The sequence below is a fragment of the Chrysemys picta genome, chromosome 1, assembly GCF_011386835.1.
Source record: "Chrysemys picta bellii isolate R12L10 chromosome 1, ASM1138683v2, whole genome shotgun sequence".
In the NCBI taxonomy this organism is placed as follows: domain Eukaryota; kingdom Metazoa; phylum Chordata; order Testudines; family Emydidae; genus Chrysemys; species Chrysemys picta.
In genome coordinates, this window is record NC_088791.1 from 122926718 (window position 1) to 122949188 (window position 22471).

General features: G+C 41.7%; 2 protein-coding genes across 14 annotated transcripts in view; one reads left to right on the forward strand and one right to left on the reverse strand.

The window, feature by feature from the left end:
• Positions 1-2787, reverse strand: part of INTS13 (integrator complex subunit 13) — a 36097-nt gene extending 33310 nt beyond the window's left edge. For 2 of the 11 annotated variants that reach the window (XM_024103323.3, XM_065569479.1), the window contains exon 1: positions 2647-2775. The gene's annotated coding sequence lies outside the window, so the exon portion shown is untranslated. Of the gene's footprint in view, positions 1-1276; positions 1374-1868; positions 1998-2133; positions 2233-2427; positions 2569-2646 lie in introns of those variants that run through there. The other 9 variants (XM_024103319.3, XM_065569446.1, XM_024103322.3 and 6 more) reach the window with 7 other exon arrangements.
• A 55-nt stretch (positions 2788-2842) lies between these two features.
• On the forward strand, positions 2843-22024 carry FGFR1OP2 (FGFR1 oncogene partner 2). Of its 3 annotated transcripts, XM_005296659.5 has the most exons (7): positions 2903-3126; positions 9151-9287; positions 11196-11313; positions 12650-12792; positions 14715-14831; positions 15959-16072; positions 19289-22024. In XM_005296659.5, exons 1-7 carry the CDS (start codon positions 3123-3125, stop codon positions 19424-19426), a joined length of 771 nt encoding a protein of 256 aa, XP_005296716.1. In that variant the 5' UTR covers positions 2903-3122; the 3' UTR covers positions 19427-22024. The 3 variants fall into 3 exon arrangements, with proteins under 3 accessions (XP_005296717.1, XP_005296716.1, XP_042704465.1); XM_005296660.5 differs by lacking the exon at positions 14715-14831 and having other exon boundaries at positions 2843-3126; XM_042848531.2 differs by lacking the exons at positions 2903-3126; positions 14715-14831 and adding an exon at positions 3188-3315.
• Positions 22025-22471: the final 447 nt, after the last annotated feature.

Here is a 22471-nt window from a genome sequence, read left to right on the forward strand (position 1 = left end):
TATTTAAACAAAACATTGCTAGCAGAAACCCTACTGTAGTCTCCCCAACATCAGCATCAGAATTTTTGGACAGTTTCTAAACACAGCTAAGACACTATTTGTAACCAGGTTGAATGTGGATGCAAACAGTATTATAGCTGTGCTTCCAAACAAATTTCAAACATTAAAAGGAACACAATTGTCTAAAGTTGCTATTCTATAAGTCAGGGGTCAGCAACGTTTGGCACGCGGCTCGCCAGAGTAAGCACCCTGGTGGGCCAGGCCAGTTTTATTTACCTGCTGACGTGGCAGGTTCGGCCGATCGCGGGCCAATGGGGGCGGCGGAAAGTGGTGCAGGAGAGCGATGTGCTGGCCGCGGCTTCTTGCCGCCCCCAGTGGCCCGGGACGGCGAACCGCGGCCAGTGGGGGCCGCGATCGGCCAAACCTGCCACATCAGCAGGTAAATAAAACTGGCCCAGCCCACCAGGGTGCTTACCCTGGCGAGCCGCGTACCAAACGTTGCTGACCCCTGCTATAAGTAAACCAAAGAATTCAGTCCCCATTCTATGACCTATTTAAGACTACCAAGCTTTTGTATCTGTCATGTATTTTGTATTTTGTACAGTTATGTTTTTCAGAACCTCCTATTATGAACCATTCCAAATGAGTTAAAAGTATTCTTGATCGATGCTGACCAGACAGGAGAAGAGGTCTTTTAAAAACTGACAAAACTCTGAATTCAACTGTACAGTCCCCTGTGATTTTACTACCACAGTTCTCACACCATTTGGATGTGACACAAACACAAATTTAAGGTAGAAATCAAGATGTTCAACTTTTAAGTGCCAGAAGAGAAGGAACTCAAGATTATGTTCTACCAACAATGTTTCTTCATATTCTGGGCTCAACCTAGGATCTCTGTATTTGGGAGTAAAGTTCCATTAACTTAACTCATGCCAGTTAAGTAATGGAAAGGTTTCACAGACTCTGAATCATTTTTAAGTTTTCTCTTCAGAATTAAGCCAATGTTAAAGACCTGGTGAAATGCCGTGATATGCTCAGTGTTGAAGATGGCATTTTTCAGAACCATCCATGCAGTCAATGTTCTGTTTTTCCACTAGAATTTTGTTGTTGTTGTTCAATAGCGCATTTGAGCTTGGAGATCTAAAAGAAACTCACTTTCTGCATTTTTTAGAATGAGCACAAATCATTCTACTTAAAATAAAATGTAAACATTGTTTTAACTACTGACAATCTGTTTTCATAACTTCAGTCCACTGAATCACTTATTTCTTACCATTTTCTTCAACTCTAGGTACACTAAGTCAGAAAAATTCATACCCTGATGTTCGGTGGCAGTTTAATAATCACCATTCATTATGCGCAGCACTGACCTGCAGAATTCAAATATACTACGCTTACAATGAAAAACAAGAAACCACTTATTGAATTCAGCACTTATGACTTAAAAATATGAACTAGCCAATGTTATATAGAACAAAGTTATCAGATGCATTCCCCACCTAACAGAAATTTTTGTATTCCAGTAAACCGAGCCTCACTAATAGTTAGCAAATCCCTATCCAATTTAAAATAGCTGGTCCCACACACTATTCATGTCACACTCCAAATATTCCTTCCAATCCTATTCCCCTCAAGCATTCTAAATTTTAGAGCTTTCCTGTTACACCCATTAGGAACACTGATGTTCTTATTGTATCCCTTTTAAAAACAGGAAACGTTTTCATTCACAGTTTGACGTTAGAATGTTTTTAGAATTAAAATAATTCAAATATGTTTATGTAAAAACTTTAGAATGGTAGGTGGTCGAAGTAATATCTTTGTCAGACCAACTTCTGTTGATGAAAGTGACACGTTTTTGAGCTTACCTAGAGCTCTTCTTGCCAGACCTGAAGTTTGAAGCTTGTCTTGGTCACCAACAGAAATCAGTCCCATAAAAGATATTATCTCAGCCACCGTGTCTCTCATATCCTGGAACCAACACGACTATATCACCACTGCAAACAAAGTTTGAATGACAATGCAGTTTAAAAATAAATAAATAAATAATGAAGGAACCAAGCAAACCACACACACGCTGGGTTTGTTTCCCCCTGGAAATAAACAAGCATGTTTTTCGGCCTAGGGTCATACCGTGCTCCACCTTCACGTGAGGTTTTCTTCTTGCAGCCTCTAAAGGCTTATTCACACGAGCGAGCTCGGTAGATGATCTCAGCAATAGGCGCACTGCCCGGATGTTAAGAAACAGGTTAAATACGAGCACAGACAGACCGTAACCTCTTCCAGCGCCGTGCGAAGAAGACTTGGGCCCAGCATTAGTGGAGGGAGCCGGAAGAGCCAGTGGCAGAGCCGGGAAGAGAACCCACGAGTCCCACTTCCTGGGAGACACACACAGGGCGCGGGGGAAGGGGGGGGGGTGTCTCTTACTTTTGCCTGATCCTCTGCTGGAGAAGCGCCGTCTGGGGCGGCCTCTGCCCTCCCAGGGAGCGCGCAGGCGCACTTGGGCTTTACACCGGGACGAGAGGGCGGCGCGGCGGCCTGGTTCCCTCCATCCCCCTCCTGCCGCTGCTGCCCCACAGCCCGCCCCTCACGCTGGGCCGCGCTTCGGCCCCGGCACCCGCGGGGCCGGCTCCCCGCTCCGCTCACCCCTCAGGCTCCGATATCCTGAAGCTGCCGCTTAAGCCCGTAGCCCGGGGCCCGTCGCCGCTGCCCCGGGCCTGGCCACAGTGATCCCCCCGGCCTGGGTCATTCACTCCCCATGCCCGTGCCTGGCTACCGTAACCACAGTGATATCGCGAGACTCGGACACCACACACCCACCGCCCGTAGAGCCTCTCGCGGCACTTCCCAAGGGGCTCGCAAGAGAAACTGACATTCTCGCGATATTTGGCTGTGACACTTTACCACAAGCCGAGCAGGTGGAACGGGCTGGAAGTCTCGCGATATCTGGTCTCTGTTCCCACCAGCCTCTGCTCCCCGGCGGGTAGCTGTGGTTGTGGAGTGTCTCGCTCCCCCCCTCATGGGGTCTCTCCTCGGCCTGGCGCCTCCCCCCGCACTCGCCGAGATTTGAAGCGGCGGCCTCCGCCCGCTCCCGGCGCCTAGCGCTGCCGGAGCCACCGGCTATGAGTGAGTCGGGGCCCCCCTGACGCCGGGGGAGGGCTCCAGGGAGCGGGGCTGGGGGCGCTGTGCTCTGCCGGGGGAGGAGGCGTTTGTGCCGTTCGGGCGCTTGTGGCCGTGCCCGCGGAACGTTAGCCAGAGAGGGCCTCGTCCACCCGCGAGCGCCCTTACTATCGCGATACGTGCCGCTGCCGTGAGGTAACACTATCGGGCGCTGCCGCCCGCCTTCCTGTGCCGCCCGGCGCGCGACGCTGCGGCACCCAAACAGCCCTGTCGGGCACGCGCCTGTGTGGCAACTGGAGCCGTTCTCCTGCCGACGTCAGGCTGGGGCAGCCCGCCCTGGCCAAGCACCCCTGCACCCCCCCCCCCCCGCGGCTACGGTCCCAAACACACCGCGGCATCGCTTAAATATTTTGCCGTCAGGCGCGGAGGGATTTGCGTGATAAATGTAGAAAGGGGGATGGATGGATGCTGCTCGCTCTGTGTTTTACATGAGAGGTTGCGTGCAGTGCTCGCCCAGACGTGCCTTTGCCTCTTTGCCCAAGCTCCGTATGGTAAAACTGTTCCGTGTTAGAAAATTAATCATCAAAAGGGAGAGAAATTAAGAGAAACAAACCGGGCAGAGAGGTTTTTAGCAGAGATGGAGAAGGGCAGAAAGACACAGGAAGGTTGTGTGTGTGTGTGTGTAGGGGGCGGTTAGTATGTTTTTAAGGCAACTGAGTTTGATAAAAGAAGAACAGGAGGACTTGTGGCACCTTAGAGACTAACAAATTTATTAGAGCATAAGCTTTCGTGGACTATAGCCCACTTCTTCGGATGCATATAGAATGGAACATATATTGAGGAGATATATATACACACATACAGAGAGCATAAACAGGTGGGAGTTGTCTTACCACCTCTGAGAGGCCAATTAATTAAGAGAAAAAAACTTTTGAAGTGATAATCAAGCTAGTCCAGCACAGACAGACAGTTAGATAACAAGTGTGAGAATACTTACAAGGGGAGATAGATTTCAATGTTTGTAATGGCCCAACCATTCCCAGTCCTTATTTAAACCGGAGTTGATTGTGTCTAGTTTGCATATCAATTCTAGCTCAGCAGTTTCTCGTTGGAGTCTGTTTTTGAAGTTTTTCTGTTGTAATATAGCCACCCGCAGGTCTGTCACTGAATGACCAGACAGGTTAAAGTGTTCTCCCACTGGTTTTTGAGTATTTTGATTCCTGATGTCAGATTTGTGTCCATTAATTCTTTTGCGTAGAGACTGTCCGGTTTGGCCAATGTACATGGCAGAGGGGCATTGCTGGCACATGATGGCATATATCACATTGGTAGATGTGCAGGTGAACGAGCCCCTGATGGTATGGCTGATGTGATTAGGTCCTATGATGATGTCACTGGAATAGATATGTGGACAGAGTTGACATCGGGGTTTGTTACAAGGATAGGTTCCTGGGTTAGTGGTTTTGTTCAGTGATGTGTGGTTGCTGGTGAGTATTTGCTTTAGGTTGGGGGGTTGTCTGTAAGCGAGGACAGGTCTGTCTCCCAAGATCTGTGAGAGTAAAGGATCATCTTTCAGGATAGGTTGTAGATCTCTGATGATGCGCTGGAGAGGTTTTAGTTGGGGGCTGAAGGTGACAGCTAGTGGTGTTCTGTTATTTTCTTTGTTGGGCCTGTCTTGTAGGAGGTGACTTCTGGGTACTCGTCTGGCTCTGTCAATCTGTTTTTTCACTTCAGCAGGTGGGTATTGTAGTTTTAAGAATGCTTGATAGAGATCTTGTAGGTGCTTGTCTCTATCCAAGGGATTGGAGCAAATGCGGTTATATCTTAGAGCTTGGCTGTAGACAATGGATCGTGTGGTGTGTCCTGGATGGAAGCTGGAGGCATGTAGGTAAGTGTAGCGGTCAGTAGGTTTCCGGTATAGGGTGGTATTTATGTGACCATCGCTTATTAGCACAGTAGTGTCCAGGAAATGGACCGCTTGTGTGGATTGATCTAGGCTGAGGTTGATGGTGGGATGGAAATTATTGAAATCATGGTGAAATTCCTCAAGGGCTTCTTTTCCATGGGTCCAGATGATGAAGATGTCATCAATGTAGCGCAAGTAGAGTAGGGGCGTTAGGGGACGAGAGCTAAGGAAGCGTTGTTCTAAGTCAGCCATAAAAATGTTGGCATATTGTGGGGCCATGCGGGTACCCATAGCAGTGCCGCTGACTTGAAGGTATATATTGTCCCCAAATGTGAAATAGTTGTGGGTGAGGACAAAATCACAAAGTTCAGCCACCAGGTTAGCTGTGATATTATCAGGGATACTGTTCCTGATAGCTTGTAGTCCATCTTTGTGTGGAATATTGGTGTAGAGGGCTTCTACGTCCATAGTGGCCAGGATGGTGTTTTCTGAGTAATTAGTTAACGACAGGAAGTGGCAAGAAGTGAGCACGTAGGTGGCTGTATTGCTGTGCTGTCAGAGCTGTTGATCTTGCTCTGTGCTAACCCTGACATTTCTGAAATCCGTGAAAAGGCCTGGCTTGACCTATCCACTTGCCATTTAGATGCATTTCCTTGGGGGAGGAGGGAGGCTACAGTTGTTATAGAATCTAAGATTGTAAGTATTAAGTGTATTGCCCTAATGGTTGCAAAGAAAACCTTCCAGATATATAGATTCAGTGATGTATTCCCAACTCTGTAGATAGACTGGTCACATCTCTGCTCAAGTTAAAAATGATTTTTCCAAAGCACAACCCAAACTGCTGAGTAGAAAGTCTCATAAACTCTCTGGTGTAGGGATTATCCTTTTTTTTTTTTTTTTATGATTGTACAGTGCCCAGCCTAGTGGGTTCCTGGCTTATGGTTCTGAGTATGTCTGTCTGTCTGTGTGTCACTCTGAAAACTAAAATGAATGTACAGTCAGTGTGATGTGATGGAAGCAGCCACAAGTATAGTTGAAAGTTCACTATGTTTGGAATCTGAACCAGGTTCAGTCTGTTACTGTCCAATTTTTACTTTCTCAGGCACTTTCAGCTGTTTTACACATATGGCATTACAAATTGCTCCCACTAACATCAGAACTGGGAGTATCTTCTGCACCACCTGGGCTCCCACTATTTTTGGTGGGACATATGTTGCTGTATTTCTCCTGGACTTGCCCCTAAATGTCAGCTGTGCACAAGAAGTCCCCCAGAGCTATGTTTATGCAGGATGTGTGGTTTCATTTCACAGGCTTTCTTGAGTCATTCACTGTAATTCAGAACCTTGCTGGTTCTGCTACAAAGAGGCTTTTTACTGCAATGTAGGAAGGGCAAAATTGATTATTTGCCTAGAAAGGTGCGTCAGCACTGAAAAGTCCAGTAATGGTGTAGACGAATCAAAGTTAAGGATATATAAGCTCCAATATAGACTGCAAAAAATGTTTCTACTGTAAGGTGTGAGGCTCCATTCACACCTGGGCTGGAAAATAAATTAAAGAACAATTTTTAAACTATCTAAATATGGTTCTGGCTAACCTTGCTTCTATCACAGTTTTGCCAGCCTGTGTGGCCAAACTTTTTGTGTTTGTTGTTGTAAGTGTTCTCACCTAGAAAGAACAAGAACACAGATTGGAAGTGGGGGGAAAAACATATGAGCCAACTCTCCATTAATATTCATTAAATAAAAACCCCTAATATCAGCCCGATTAAGACAAAACAAATCAATCTGATTGTATCTGGTAACACACACAATTCTGAAGAATTTGGCTAGGTACTGCAAACGAACAAGATTAACCCACAAGATTAACTGTTAAAGATGCACTCATTTCCTGTAAATGTTTGTAGTGTTAAAAGCCATTTACAGCCAGCCTGCATCTGCCAGTTTTTAAGTGAAGCTTACTTGCTGAATAAACAAGCTTTTTTCCATTCTCTACCAATGGGATCCCTGAAAAGGCACCTGGCTACCTTTACATAAATACAAAAGTAAACACGTTTGTATATTACATGTTGTATTCAGGGCAGAGAGGGAGTCTCCGGTCAGATTAATCAAATTAAAACTGCTGTGTAATTTAAATAGATATCAAAATCTTTGCAGAATTAGATTTGCATCATATTCTTAAAATGCTGGAACACTGTTGAGCAATCATAAAATTATTCTCTTTTTTTCCCCCTCCTGATTATAGTAAGGCAGGAATGGGGATGATTTTGCTTCACGTGTAAATGTTTGATTCATTGAACCATTCTCCCTCTTAACCAGCACACCCTGGACTAGTCTGTCAGAATAATCAGTAGTGAAATAGGGGCTTCATTAGGATCTGCTTAAAATCTTGGCTGTGATTTTTCAAAGGGGCTTAAGGGAGTTAAGCTCCCAACTCTTATGGACTTTTTCAGGGAAGTTTGGCACCTAAATGATCTCTTGTGCTTTTGAAAATCTCCCCCTTGGCAAGTGTTCGGTAAGCGTGCTCAGAAGTTATTATTTTAATAGTTTATAATTTTCCCCAAGGCAAATAAAAACCCTACTCTTCATTGAGGGCTACTATTATGCCGAGTTTCAAACTCTTGCTGTCTTTTTACTGTAGCTCTTTTTACTGCTCAAAAGCATGAGCAGGTTTTTTTTTAATGGAAGAAGTGTGTGGGTTTTCCTCCATACTCTGAACTCAAAAATGACTGAAGAGATTGCATCAAAATCTCCAAATAAGAAACCAAATATAATCTGAGTACCAAGACTAAGGGTATAAAATCTCATAAGGCCAATGTTTTTCAAATTTGAATATATACAGTTTTGCTACTTTAGCCAGAGAGAGGGCCTGGTCACAGTGGCTGTAATGTTAGATCATGAAGTTTTAATTGATTTCCGTATGTTCATTTTGTGTCCTAAATTGATGTGTTACTCAGTTCAGTTAAAAAGTCCATATTTTGACGTGAGGAAAGTATACTGCATGCAGTGGTAGCTGGAGCCGTTTTTAAACATAGATAAAAATAATTATTCTGGACCTCCAAATTTTTCCCTGGTTGATATCCTCTTGCCCAGTTAGTGGTCACCTCAACACTCAAGATTCATAAAAATGTACCTTTATTCCTAGCCTTTCAGCATCAGTTCTAGATTTCCCCTCTCTCAAATACATCACTGGGACCTTAAAATATATGGGGGGAATGACACAACTTTATTTATTTATTTATTTATTTAGCTTCAACACCATGATCTCTTCGGTAACCAAATTTAGAAATAATTTTTGATTTTCCTCTTTTCATATACACTTCCCAAAAAGGCTATTGCAAGTCACACCACTGTCTCTTCAACTCCTCCAGAATTCTATCCTTCCTGCTTATCCTTCTTTGCAAGAAGTTGGTCCTCATGTCTCACATTGACTGCTGTAATACCTTCTGGAGGAACGAGCCAAAACAATAGTCCAAAATGAAGGTGCCAGCATCACCTTTCCCTTTATGCTCTGAACACATCTGCCCCTCTTTTCTTTGCTCTAGTTTTCCTTCTCGTTCCATATTAAATTCCAGCTATTCCACTTTCAGAATAGCGAATAACCTATGGTTCCATCTCTGCCCTGTCTTACTGAATTTTATGGGATAAATTTAAGTCTCAGAAACAGAACTCTCTGGATGTCCTTTGAACATAGTGTTCCAATATTAAGATTGCCAGGAAATTAGCTGCAGTAATCTGGTTGAAGTGTAAATAAAGGGGGAAAGTGCTATTCCTGTATTTTTGATAGCCTTTAATTAGGTGTCTTTAATTTCAGTTAATGTGACATAACTTTTTGTAATTGCAAAAGTTTCAGCTCTTGGCTGTAGTGAATTTGGGGGATTAAAGGTGGTGAAGGAAATGGGGGCCTCAGGGTTCCATGAGGGATGCAGAGTTTCCTTGTTCCCCAGGAGAAAATAGTTCCTGCAATGTGAAGATGTTTCTCCTTATTTGGGGATGAGGGAAAGACTGTATCTGACTGCTTCTGAGTTAATGAAAACACATTTGATGTGTTTTCATTATGACATGGTGGTGATACAGATGCATGATAAATTATCCTTGTCTTGGAAATAATTAAATTTATTTTTTTAGAAATGAGTTGCACAATTGAGAAAGCCCTAGCTGATGCTAAAGCACTAGTAGAGCGACTAAGAGAACATGACAATGCAGCAGAAGCTCTTATTGAACAGACTACAGCTCTCAACAAGCGGGTGGAAGCGATGAAGCAGGTTTGTTTTCCCATTTTGCTTACTCACTTAAAAAGACACTTTGAAAACCCTTCAGACATTGCTATTTAAAACTGGTTTAAATATTCTCGACTCCTACAGTATAGTGCATTATCTGTTTAATATCCAGGACCTCCTGGTGATCTCATGGGGATTGGGATGAAATCTATGATCCAATAGGTCTCTTGTCTCTAGTAATTATGATTCTACAAACAAATTACTTGTCGGTTACTATGACCCCCTCCTGCAAACAGGAGCATTGTTAGTCTCTAAGGTGCCACAAGTACTCCTGTTCTTCCTGCAAACATGTACATGCTTAAAGTTAAGCATGGTCCGGTGTCTGTAGGATTGGGTTTTATGATTTATTATGGCACTTTGTGTCCATGTGCTGCTCTTCTATGAAGTAATTAAAAGTAGCTTAATATTTTTGCTTAATTTTGCACATCTCAGCTAATAAATTTTTGTATAGAGACTTACATAAGAACAATCTCTTGTTTTCCCTTGCATGAGTATTCTCATCTCATCTTTAGATTTTCTTCTGTGACAAAGTAGCCTGTTCAGCTTATTTTGAGTGGGTAAAAATTTCCTTTCTGCTGTTATATTAACCAATTGATATTACTAGATTCTGTGGGTGGGTCGGTGGTGATAAAGGCTCTGTGGTATCTATGTTTGGGAGACCCATCCTGTCATGTTAACAATTTCAGTAAAGTAGAAAAACTAATAAATGGGTTATCTTTATTTAAAGTTGTGAAGTAAATGTTGCATCTCAGGGGAATTATAATGGTCAGCAGAACCTTCAGACATAAGATTATTTGTTAAAAGTTAGCTCTTGTTAATTAGGGTTACCATATTTGCACAATCAAAAAAGAGGACATGGCGGAGGGGGGGAGCCCCGCCCCTGCCCTGCCCCCATCCACTCCCTCCCACTTCCCACCCCCTGACTGCCCCCCTCAGAACCCCCAACCCCCCCGTTCCTTGTCCCCTGACTACCCCTTCCTGGTACCCCTGCCACTAATTGCCCCCTAGGACCCCACCCCCTATCTAAGCCTCCCTGCTTTTTGTCCCCTGACTGCCCCCTCCTGAGAACCCCCCACCCTAACTGCTCCCCTAGGACCCTACCTGTCCCCTGACTGCCCTGACCCTTATCCACACCCCCACCCCATATTCACACCCCCGCCCCCAGACAGACCCCCGGGACACCCATGCCCCCTGACAGGACCCGCTGGGGTCAGGGCCGGCGCGCTCGGCCGGAACCGGAGCTGCTGGGGCCGGGGGTGCTCGGCCGGTGCCGCTCGGCCGGAACTGGGGCCAGTGCCCCGGGGCCCAAGCCGAGCCGGGCTGGAGCTGCTGGGGCTGGCCGGGGCCGGAGGTGCTCGGCCGGGCCTGGACTGGGCTGCGCCGCGCCTCCCTGGAGCCCTCCTCCTGGCGTCCCTCCCACCCAGCCTGCCCCTGCTTCTTTTCAGACTTCCTGCGAAGATCTGATTCGCGGGAAGCAGGTGAGGGGGAGGAACAGGGGGGCGGAGCATTCAGAGGAGGGGGAAGACAGCTGCGGGGCTGGGGGCGTGCTAAGGCTGCAGGGGATGGAGGGAGCCAAGAAGGGGCTTTGGCTGCTGAGTGGCGCCACTTTTCGATCTATAAATAGCCAACTGGGGGGACTTTTTTAGAAATCCCCCCGGACGGCTATTTATAGATTGAAAAGCCAGACATGTCTGGGGAAATCCGGACATATGGTAGCCCTATTGTTAATGGTCTTTAAATGATTGTTAATTAATAATATGTAGTGTATCAAAAGGGCTATTTAATATTGGTCAGGTTCTAACTTTGAAATTAGTCAGTCGGGACTAATACACCTGCTTGCCTTCATTTACACAAATTTTTTTTTTTTTTTTTAAATCTGTTTAATTCTACTAGTACCAAGAAGAAATTCAAGAGCTTAATGAGGTAGCAAGACATCGGCCTCGATCTACATTAGTAATGGGTATCCAGCAGGAAAACAGGCAGATCAGAGAACTGCAACAGGAAAATAAAGGTGAAGCTTAATATTTTCTTCTTTAAGGATCTGATCCTGCTCCACTGAAATTAGTGGGAGTTTTGTCATTGACTTCAATGGATGTAGGATCATATCCTAAGAAATTTTTCTTCTAATCTTAAATTCTTCTAGTACAGGGGTTCTCAAACTTCATAGCACCACGACCCCCTTCCGACAACAAAAATTACTACACGGCCTGAGGAGGGGGGACCGAAGCCCGAGCCCCATTGCTCCAGGCAGGAGGATCAAAGCTGAAGCCAAAGGGATTCAGCCCTGGGGCAGGCACCTGTAACCTGAGCCCCACCACGCAGGCTAAAGCCCTCAGGCTTTGGCTTCAGTCCCGGGTCCCAGCAAGTCTAAGCCAGCCCTGGTGACACCATTAAAATGGGGTCGTGACCCACTTTGGGGTCGTGACCCACAGTTTGAGAACTGCTGTTCTAGTATAATCAGTCATATACACTGGTTGTGTAGACATTTGGAGATTTGGCATCTTTATTACAATGGTGAACAAAAAAACAATTCAGGCATACTATTTTTCCTTTGAGATTTTTAAAATGTAGTTTTGCTGGTAATTTTCTATAGGTCTTATAGCTCTTATTTATCCTGTGACTTGACTATTATTCACTGTTACTATACAGAATATGTCTATCTGTATATGTTAACTGTTAAGAAAATAACTTATTTATGTACAGGGGAGGCTTCTATTTCTTTTTAAAAAATTAGTCTAATGAAATATCTTCTGACTTGATGATTTTGGGGTACTCTAAACAAGGGGGCACTTACAGATTCATATTCACCATTCTCTTGTCTCACATAGGAAGTTATCTACCCTTCTGTACGGCACTAGAAATTCAAAGATCAGCCCTGCTTACTAAGTACAATTGCACTCCCTTTATTAATTTTGTAATGGTTAATTGCTTTGAGCCTTTGGTGCAGAAAAGCTTTGTTTTGGGAAAATTAACTGCTGGTGCTATATACTGAAGAATCACAAAATATTGTATCTCAAAACAAAGTTTTGCTCATGTTTAAAGTCCGACAAACTCTGCAGAGTTACAGATCAAAACAGTAACCTAAGTAACTTCCAGATGGACTCTGCACTGGGTGTTTTAAGTGGAGCTCTAGGAGTGAGATCCTCACTCTTTTCTCTGACCACTTGACTCCAGTTAAAAGGGCTGGAGTAGCATAAAGGGACTCTATAGGTTCTGGCTGTGGGAGAACTTCTCAGCGCAAGCGCTATGCAGACTTTGTTTGGTGGTGTCTAAGAGCTTGTATTAGTTTTCTCAAATGAAGTATTTTTGCATGCAAGTCTTGAAGCAATTTTTAATTGTTTTGGTAGAACTACGTACATCTCTCGAAGAACATCAGTCTGCTTTGGAACTCATAATGAGCAAATACAGAGAGCAGATGTTTAGGCTGCTCATGGCCAGCAAAAAGGACGATCCAGGTATAATAACGAAGTTAAAAGAGCAACATTCCAAGGTAACTTTTTTTTTTTTTTAAATTCTAACTTGTAATCATGTGTCAATATAATAAGATAATTGAGCAAATGTCATTTTATATTAGAAAGTGCATTAGCAATTCCCAAGTTTTATAGCATAGCCTACTTAAACATGGACAGGAAGCTTGTTCAGACTAACAGATCAATCTTACTAGATGCTTGTGATGTGTGTTTAGGCATTTATCAAAAAGCATTTCATTACTACATTTCCATAATTCTCTTTTTCCTCTTGTAGACCTGGGGTGGGGGGAAGGGAGAGGCAGCTGTGCCATATTGGACTTTTGGCTATCATAGTCTCCAGTAATAATTTAGATCAGTTCAGTGTTCGAGCATGCACTTGTGACTTTAATGGCTTCTGTGATCAGTGCTGGGTCAATAAGGTAAGCCTTGTTTTATTCAATATTCAACCGCTTTTCTGAAGGTATTAAACTAGTTTTGAAAAAACTCGAGAGAACCTTCTGAATATTGAATAACCAGGCTTATATTTCTTCTCTTCTCCCACCCCTTCAGGCAGGCTTCCTGTTTCAGCACTAATCAGAGATGCTATGGAGTAACCAGTGCATTATAGGATGTCTGAGTGGATCTGGAAGTTGTCCATATTGGGTGAGCTGCTTGATGATCCTGGAAAGCTAGAAGAGTAAAGGGTTACTAAAAGGCAATGTTTTTCTAACCTGCCATCAGTGAGATATATATGTAAGTGTGAGGCTATTCAGCTCCTAGTTAAAGCTAACCGATGTTATTTTGGTTCTTCACTTTTTTAATAGGCTTTGCCAGAAGGTGACAATGTTCAATTCATCTTTTTAAAGTAATTAATACATGTATTTAAATTGTACCTTTGTAAGATGGCACAATAAACTAAGTAACTTCACAGATAAACGCTGAGAATAAAACAGTGGGATATTCCCTCAGTTCACTTCTACTTGGAGTTTCCTGTTAACATTTTGGGTTAAAAATCAGAAAAACTCCCTCTGTGGAAGAGAGAATTTCAAATAGAACGTACATCGATAGATACATTAGGAGTTAAAAAAATGTAGGTACTATAAAGTGAGTTTGTGTCTAGAAAAGTATGAAGAAGCATTCAAAGAAACTGCCTTTGTTTCAGTAACAGTTTAAGTCCTAAGCAAGGAAACTATACATCTCCCTCTGATTTATCCCAAGAGTATTTTGTTTGGGGAAAGTATTATTTTAGCAGAGACATTTCAGGGGCCTTTTGATCTTTTTGGTCCAACTCAATCCCATTTGGTATGTCTGTTGGGGAGACTTTAATGTGTCTAGATCCCTGGAATTTCACCATTTGTACTTCTTACTAGTCTGTATAGTCAGTAATGTTGGATAATCTTGAAGTGCAGTCTAAAAGCGTCTATCTCTTATGGGCATTAAGAATATAATTACTCCAAATTTTGTGTCCAAGGAATTAATCTTGCTTTTCCAGTGAACGCTGTTCTACCAAGTGGCAACTGTTGGTGCTTGTCTACTGAAGTTTTCCACACTGCTTTCTGCAATTGAATTTTTTTTTCAAAGAGAAATTTGAAAATATTTATACCAGTATCATATATACCAGAAAAATATCTGTATGGTGTTAAGTAGTGAAAACTGGTCTAAATATGCTTTAGAAATATGCTCTGAACTTAAACTTGTCGTGCAGTTTCCTGCTATGAACAGTTTAATCTTAAACTTCCTAAAAACTGGTTTGACCATTTAAAAAAAAAAATTATTTTGCAGGCACTTGATCCTTACTGTGGATAGTGCCATATATGGTAACTTTTAAAACAACCAAGTACTTCAAACAACAGAGCTATTGCAACTCAAACACTGGTTACAGCACACCTTTTAACTTTTTTTTGTAATACTTTAATTTTAAAGTTTACATCCATATTAACATTGTAATGACTCTAAACTAGAGATTGAAATGTGTCCTTGTAACAACCCTGAAGGACTCCTTTTCATCAGTGCAGCTCAACGTGTCCATGAAGCACTTAATTATGGACTGGAGAGGAGGCAGTTGGCAGCAAATCAGAATGTACATTTTAAAATTGGGTTTTCCCCCTCCCCCCCAGATCTTATTTAGTTTTACTTTACCTTTTTGAAAATAGTAAACAATAGAAGAATATTATTGTTGTGACCCCCACCAAAAAAAGAAAATTCCAAATCTCTTGTAGCAGATGTCCTGAAGCTCAGGCATATTCAGCAAGACCATGGGCTTTTTCAAGCCTCTGCAATATGTAGGCACAATGGGGCAAGCTAAAGATGGAATTAACTTTGTAACTTACTTATTAAAGCCTAAACATTATTTCAACTTCTTAAATAGTTACAACGCTTTTGATTTCACCTTTATTTTAATATAAACCCTCCTGGGATATACAAGGAATTCCTTCGTTTTGGGGATTCGTTTGAGCTTTGTTGTTTAACTAATATTTGGCTTTCAGATGCTATTGAATGATTTTAGTGTAGCCATACTGTTTTGATGTCAGCAGATACACTAAGCAAAGCAGAGTTTAAATGGAATACGTCAAAATCAATAGATGCAGAAAATGGTGTAGGTATAGGGTGACATGCATTCCTCTGACTTGGTGCAGAATCAATTCCCCAGCATGGTCGGGGGAGATGACAATGGGTCACTAATCTTCCAGGTGAGGTGTAAAATAGAAAATTTGGACCAAAGAACAGATGTGTCTTTTAGTGGGCAGGCAAGATAACAAAGATTGATTAAAGTGCAAACATAGATGAAGGACACCTCATAAAAACTAGAAGTTGTCTGGACCATCCCACAAACAGAGATGGAAGTAGTAGTACTGCAAGGACGATCAGGGATGAACAAGAGCAAAGAAATCATTATTACCTCTGTAGGGATTATGTGGTCAGTTTTGGTGATACTGTAGCAAGCTTGATCCAGACTTCCATAGGCATGAGACTGAAGAAGAAGCCTTTTGCTAAGATAACTTTCTTCTTTTAAAAGTTTACTGGATAAATTATGTCACAGTAATATTAGTGAACGTTGTGGGGCTTTTTTTACTGCTAGATCTAAATTATTGTAGAATTCAAACTTCTGATAGCTGGCACAGTAGTTAAAATGCAGTTAATGCTCACTTTTTTATTAATGTAGGAAAGAATATATTGGTAAAGCTTTTTATTTCACTTATGGTTTAGGAGCTACAAGTGCATGTGGACCAAATTACAGAAATGGCAGCAGTAATGAGAAGAGCCATTGAAATTGATGAGCAGCAGGGTTGCAAAGAGCAGGAGCGTATTTTTCAGCTTGAAGTAAGTATTCCATCAAAGAAGCTATGGCAGCCACAAGGTTTTCTCTTCCCACCTCCACCGCTAAAGTGTTATCACATTTTGAAATAAAATTACAATGTAGCATGTATTTTTAAAGCAGAGGAACTTTCTAGCTTTGAAATGCTCTCTTGCTCAACATTACAAGGGTTTGCTCAAACTTAAAGCTATCTCTTTATTTGACCACCTATTATATATCTATTTTTTTAATCTACATCCTTTTTTGGCATTAAACATTTATTTTGCTTGGCCCATCTCCTCTCTCTATTCACTTTTAGTCATGGTGACAGAAGCAAGTACTTGAAGTGCAGAGTTGCTGAAATAAGTGCTTATATGAGAATTGGGCTACATACTATCTACATATTATGCCTAGGCTTAATTGAGTGCATTGGGACCATGCTCTTATGTCAGTGGAATTAGCCTTTAATACGTTATTTCCTTTTCCTTGCCCCCTCCCCTCCCTTTTTCCCCTCTATTTATTCTTCTAGTTGCACTACTTGGCCACTGTGAAATTCCTTGTTGCTATCGTGGTATGATAAATTGGGAATATGCCTGTTCGGTTTATGAATTGTCTGAGATTATGAAGCCTATATTTGTGTCAGGCTGCAAACTCTCTATTTTGAAAATGCAGCCTTTTGCTTTCTCTGTGGTCTGTCTGCCTCCATGTAGGGTTGCAAATTCCAAAGGCTGGTGGCAAAACAAAAATAGAGAGTAGTTGTCTCAAGTACCCACTCACTGGAAATCTAGTCACTCTAGACAAGAGACTGGTCCCTGCCCTGAAGAACTGCTTTAGCAGGTGGGAAGTGACTTTGTGCTCATATAGGGAAGCTGGCATGAGTGTCAACTGACAGATGGTGAAGGTTTTAAAAGACCACAGGCTAGTCTCTGCTTGGGGGCTGTTTTCTGCAGTCTTTCCTTGTAACAGCATGCATGAGGCAGGGGATACCCTGCCCACCTTGCAGAACACAGATTATTCTTTAACCACTTCCAACAGAAAGGTGAGCTAGTGAGAGAGATTGTTGTTAAGATGTTTTATTATTTTCCATGGTCTGTTTTCTCCTGTGCTTTACAGGATTAAGTATGAAAGAGGATAAAGGTGTTGGACAAGGGGTGGGCAAATTACGGCCCGTGGCCAGATCCGGCCCGTCTAACATTACTTTCCAGCTCTCCATGACTAACATTTCTGTCCGGCCTCCTCGCGATCTCTGAGTCCGGGCTGCTAAAAGTCCCGCAGCGCAGTGGGGAGCTCAGGCAGGCTGCATGCCTGCCGTGGCCCCATGCCAATCCTGGAAGCGGCTGACTGCTGCTGGCATATCTCTGTGCGCTGCCCCCGCCCCCCAGGCCGTCCTCACAGCTCCCATTGGCTGGAAACTGGTCAATGGGAGCTGTAGGGGTGGTGCTTGCGAGTGTGGGCAGTGCATGGAAATGTGCCAGCAGCAGCTGGCCGCAGCCGCTTCAGGGAGCGGCGTGGGGCCATGGCATGTGGGCAGCCTGCCTGAGTCCTGCTGCGCCATCGGCCGGGAGCCACCTGTGGTAAGCGTCTCCTGGCCAGAGCCTGAACCTCATACCCTCTCCTGCATTCCAACCCCCTGTCGCAGGTACTACAACCAAACTCCCTCCCAGACCCCGCACTCCCTCCATTAATATAGTAGAAACGTGTGGCCTGTGACGACTTACCAAAATTAGTGAAGTGGCCCTCCTGCGAAAATTATTGCCCACTCCTGTGTTAGACTGTACAAAGTGTAAACTGTAAGTGTGTATGCATCACAACTGCTGCACTGTAAACTGGAGGCTTCACACCTTTTGGGTGGCATTCTGGGAAAGGGGTGGGTTTAAGTGCAGGGGAGTCAGTGCTGAGCTAAGAAGGGGTAAGTGGCTGGATAGTGGGTTCACACTCAGAAGGGGTGCCAGTTAGAAGAGAGATGCCCTGAAATTGGGGCAATGGCTGAACTCCACTCAGGCTCCAGAAGCTTAACACACCCCAGGGGATCCAGAGCATAAAGTTCTGGGCATTCACTAGATTCTGAGAGACACTTGTCCAAATATTTTCCTTGGCTCCAGTTGTCTACCTTGACTTCTAATCTGTCTCCTTAGATGCTATATTCTCTGCAACAGTGTCCAGACTAGAGAGAGCCTTATCAGTGGCGCCTCTTTGTGCCCTTTACAGAATACTATGCTATTCAGCTTAATTAAAGATCTGTATGAACCATTCAAATAACTATTTTCAACATTCATCACCTCTAACCATGAAGTCTGCAAAGCCAGTAATTTTGAAGAAGAAAGCTTAATCTTCTCTACTCTTATTGCCATTTTTATCCCGCATGGCAAAGGATGCTTTGCATTCTTGGTTTTCAGTCTCCGCTTCTGTTCTATGTACATTTTCCGATCCTGTTGTTCCCATCATATTAGTGCCACCCAAAACAACCTCATCTCATGACAAAATTATCAAAATGTAATGTTATTGAATTAGCTTGATCTAATTTATTTTTATGCGCCTGTTTGCATTATACTCTATTTGGACAATAAAACTAGTCAGTTTTGCTCTGTTTCCAACTCTTGTGATTTTTTTTCCATGAGTCCTGCAATAGGATGTTTTATGTAAAGTTCCAGCTCCTAGAGAAATGATTGAGGGTTTCAGCTTTCATTTTTAAACAATTAAATTTTTAGCCCTCATGGTTGTAGACAAAAGCTTTAAAAAGTGACAGGAGTGTATCCTGAAGGTTCAGAAACCAGAAGGCAAATAGCCTCCAACCCACATGCATGTCTTTGTCTTAAAAAAAGATTTTTTTAAAATATTTTTGGGATCGCTTTTTGAATGTTTAGGGTAGGCAGTGCAGCTTTCTGGTTATGTGCTTGCACAATGCTTTGCCACAGAGAAATGTTTTAAATAAGTGTTTTGCCATTGGGGATGAGGGGGGAAAAAATCTTAGCTTAAATTTAAGCTTTGTTTAAAAAAATAAGTTTTCTTCTTCCTTTGAACGCTTTTCTTGATACTGAAGATATCTGTTCAGTACAACAAAAAATAGAACTCTAAATATTCCCTCCCTCTCAAATCACAGGTTAATGTAAGACTACTTTCTTCCTCTTCCATCCCAAACAATTAATCTCCTTTCCAAATAGATCTTATTTTCATTTTCTTTGTCCTGATTTCCACTGGGAATTATTTTAAGTGTCTCTTTTTTTTATTTTGGCATGTTCTAGCAAGAAAACAACGGCCTGAGGGAAATCCTTCAGATCACCAGAGAATCATTCCTGAATCTCAAGAAAGAAGATGTATCGGAGAGTACATCTCTGTCAGCATTAGTAACGAGCAGTGATCTGAGCCTGAGGAAGAGCTAAAGATTCTGTGAAGTCAGCAAACTTTGTTGCACATTTAACAGCTTAGGGTATCAGGGTTCACTTGTCAAGCATTTGTTACTGAATAGGGCACCAGAAAGCTCCTGTATCTTAAATCAGACTTCAGGTTAATGCTTTATACAGTGTACAGTATATCAAGGTTTTTAGCACCAGATTAGTTGATTGCCATAGACCTAACTCTTGTAGGAAATTGCTTCTCAATGCAGTTGTGGAATTGGAGATTTTGTATTAATCCATTCAAAACAAATGACAAGCTAAACATTCACATATAGAAAATGTGTATAAGCTACTGATCATAAAAAGGACACCTTCCTAAATAACATGACACTTGAAATCAGTCTCCTTGGCCAAGAGTAGTTAAAGTTACAGGTAGACCCTATGTACTATCCATGTTGCTGTTTTTCTTTTAACAAATTTTATAGTCAAAACTACCTTTCACAACAGGAATTGGTAATACTAAGGGCCTAATCCAATTCCTGGTTGAAGTCTGTGGAAACACAGACCTCCTGAAGAATCCCTGTTCAAAATATGATCATCACTTGCATTTGGTATGACAGGAAATAGCTAATTTAAAATGACACGTCTTGTTATTCCTAATGCTGTTAATCTTTATCAGCACTCAGCTGTAAACCAACTTGTAAATAATATTTAATATTAGAAGGTACTTTCTGTAGGTATCCACAGTATGTTCTGCTCATACGTATGTGCAGTTCTAAATATTCTGTTAAAGTATTTTGCAGATACTGAATCTATTTTTAAATTGTTTCAGTAACATTAAAAGAGCTGCTCCCATCTTGCTCAGTTCTTTATGTAGCCAGTCACCTTTAGAGAGGGGAAAGGGTTCAGACTTTTGTTTCAAAACTGTAGAGGACTAGGTTGGTCTGTTTCTAGTCTGTAATTCGATGTTTGTTCATCACAACTTGGGAAGCTGCAGTTGGGAGACACCCAAACTGAAGTAGCTGAAATAAGGTATACTGAAAGAACCATTAGAGGAAGTTGGCACTCTAGCAGGCTCTAATAGTGCTATTAATCCCTCACTTTCATGAGGTACTAAAAATGTTTTTAAAGTTTGCTTCAACTCCATTTATAGATTGAGTTGTGCTTTTAACATGCTTCACTGAGCAAAATAGGGCCAGTTCTTTAAGTCCTGAGGCAAATGCAGAAATGAAAAGTTGGCACTCCTCAATTAAACTGTTGGAATCAGACTAGATGGGCTACATATGCTGCAATATATGTGTGAAGTGAAAAGCTGAGGAAATAACTCTTGCATTGCTTTTTGTCCTTTTTGAGTGTAAATTTGACAAATTGCTTCCCTGAATAAGAAAAGGAGGTTAAAAACCCTCAATTGATGTGTGTGGCTTGCCAGACAAAATAATATGTAAAGGATCTAAAACAATTCATAATTTAAAGTAAATCTTCAAATATGTATAGTAAAAGCCTTCACCAAAAATTGTTATACACACAAGCACTAGCCAAATCTGAATCCTTTGGCAGCTCAAACTTTCACATAGCAAAAGTTGTTTGAATCCTATTGCTCTGCTACTCAAGCTTCATTTGATAAATCAGATTAAATACTGTAAATGTAAACCAATATTTTTTTCAAATTAAAAAAACCCAAAACTCTTTGAGCCCTTGTAGGCTAAAACGTATCATGGTATAAAAGTTTAAGACTGAATTATTAGCCTGTGGAAAAACTTGGGTTTATAAAGTTACTGATTGAACCATTGGTAGAGAGATGCTACTAATTCCCACTATAATTCACATAGTAACTTCCCCTCCCTTGAAGCAAAAGATTAATTACTTTTAATATTTGACTTAATCTGTATGAACTTGCTTGGTGAAGATTGTAAATATGCAAGTTAGTCATTGGAATAACTGAACTGCTCCTATGGAAGTGATAAAAGGCATTGTAATGATGAGAACTCAGACAACTGTGGATCAAGTTCTCCAAACTTTCCAAGGAATCTTGCTTTTTACAAAATAAGTTCATAAAAATTATTGAAAAGATCACTTGTTCTGTTTCTTGACAGTGACTACACAATCAGCATCCTATCTTTTGGTTTAGGAACTTAGAAAAAAATGCATGTTTTAGAATGCCTCTTTATTGCATCAGCCTTGGAAAGATTTTATTTCTGTTTGAGAGCTGTAAAAATGACAATTTCCCTTTAGCCATTACTGACTGGTGTCCAAAGACATCTTAAATTTTATCTTGAACACATTTTATATTTTTTAAAATGTAATTTCCTAGCTTGTATAACAGAGGAAGCTGTTAGTCTGTGGCAATTCCTTAAGGTTGCTCTATTATGAAACAATGCTTGATTAGTGCTTCTTTGTAAATACAAAATGCGATTTTAATTTATCTATTCCTAGTTTTCACCTACATATATTGATATTTCTCCCCATCCATCCCCAAAACAAACTCAATTTTAGGGTTTTAAATATATTTCACATTGTGTGGAGTGACTACTTTGCATCACATACCCACTATTTTTGTAATGCAGATGCTTGAAGTGAACATATGGCTGGGAATGTGTATTGTACAGTAAATTTATTTTATGAATAAAGATGACTGAAAATGTAGATGGCTTAATGATTAAAGCAACGTTCTTGAATGGTACATTTTGCTAGTTAGCATGCTTAGTATTTTATATTTATAGAAAAGATGTCCAATTGGTGGGGTCGTAGCCTTTCCTGAACTTCCTTGAAATGTTAAGGAGGCATGTTTTCTTGTAAAGTGACAAGGAACTAAAATTTGAAAATCAAATGTACTTTTCACTTAATCTCTGTAGATTCTGGTCAGTTTGGACAAGTAACTGCCTAGTCACTTTTAAAGGTTGTCATGCAGCTTTCAAACCAAGTATTACAGCACTTTGCTAATACAGAACACTTTACAAAAATTTCATTTTTCTTAAATTTTGAAAACACTTTGCTAAAATCTGACTTTTCCTTCAGGGTTTAAAAATAAATTTAAAGCAGCATTCAGGTTGCTACTTCTGTGAATATTAACTCACATATATAATAGAAAGT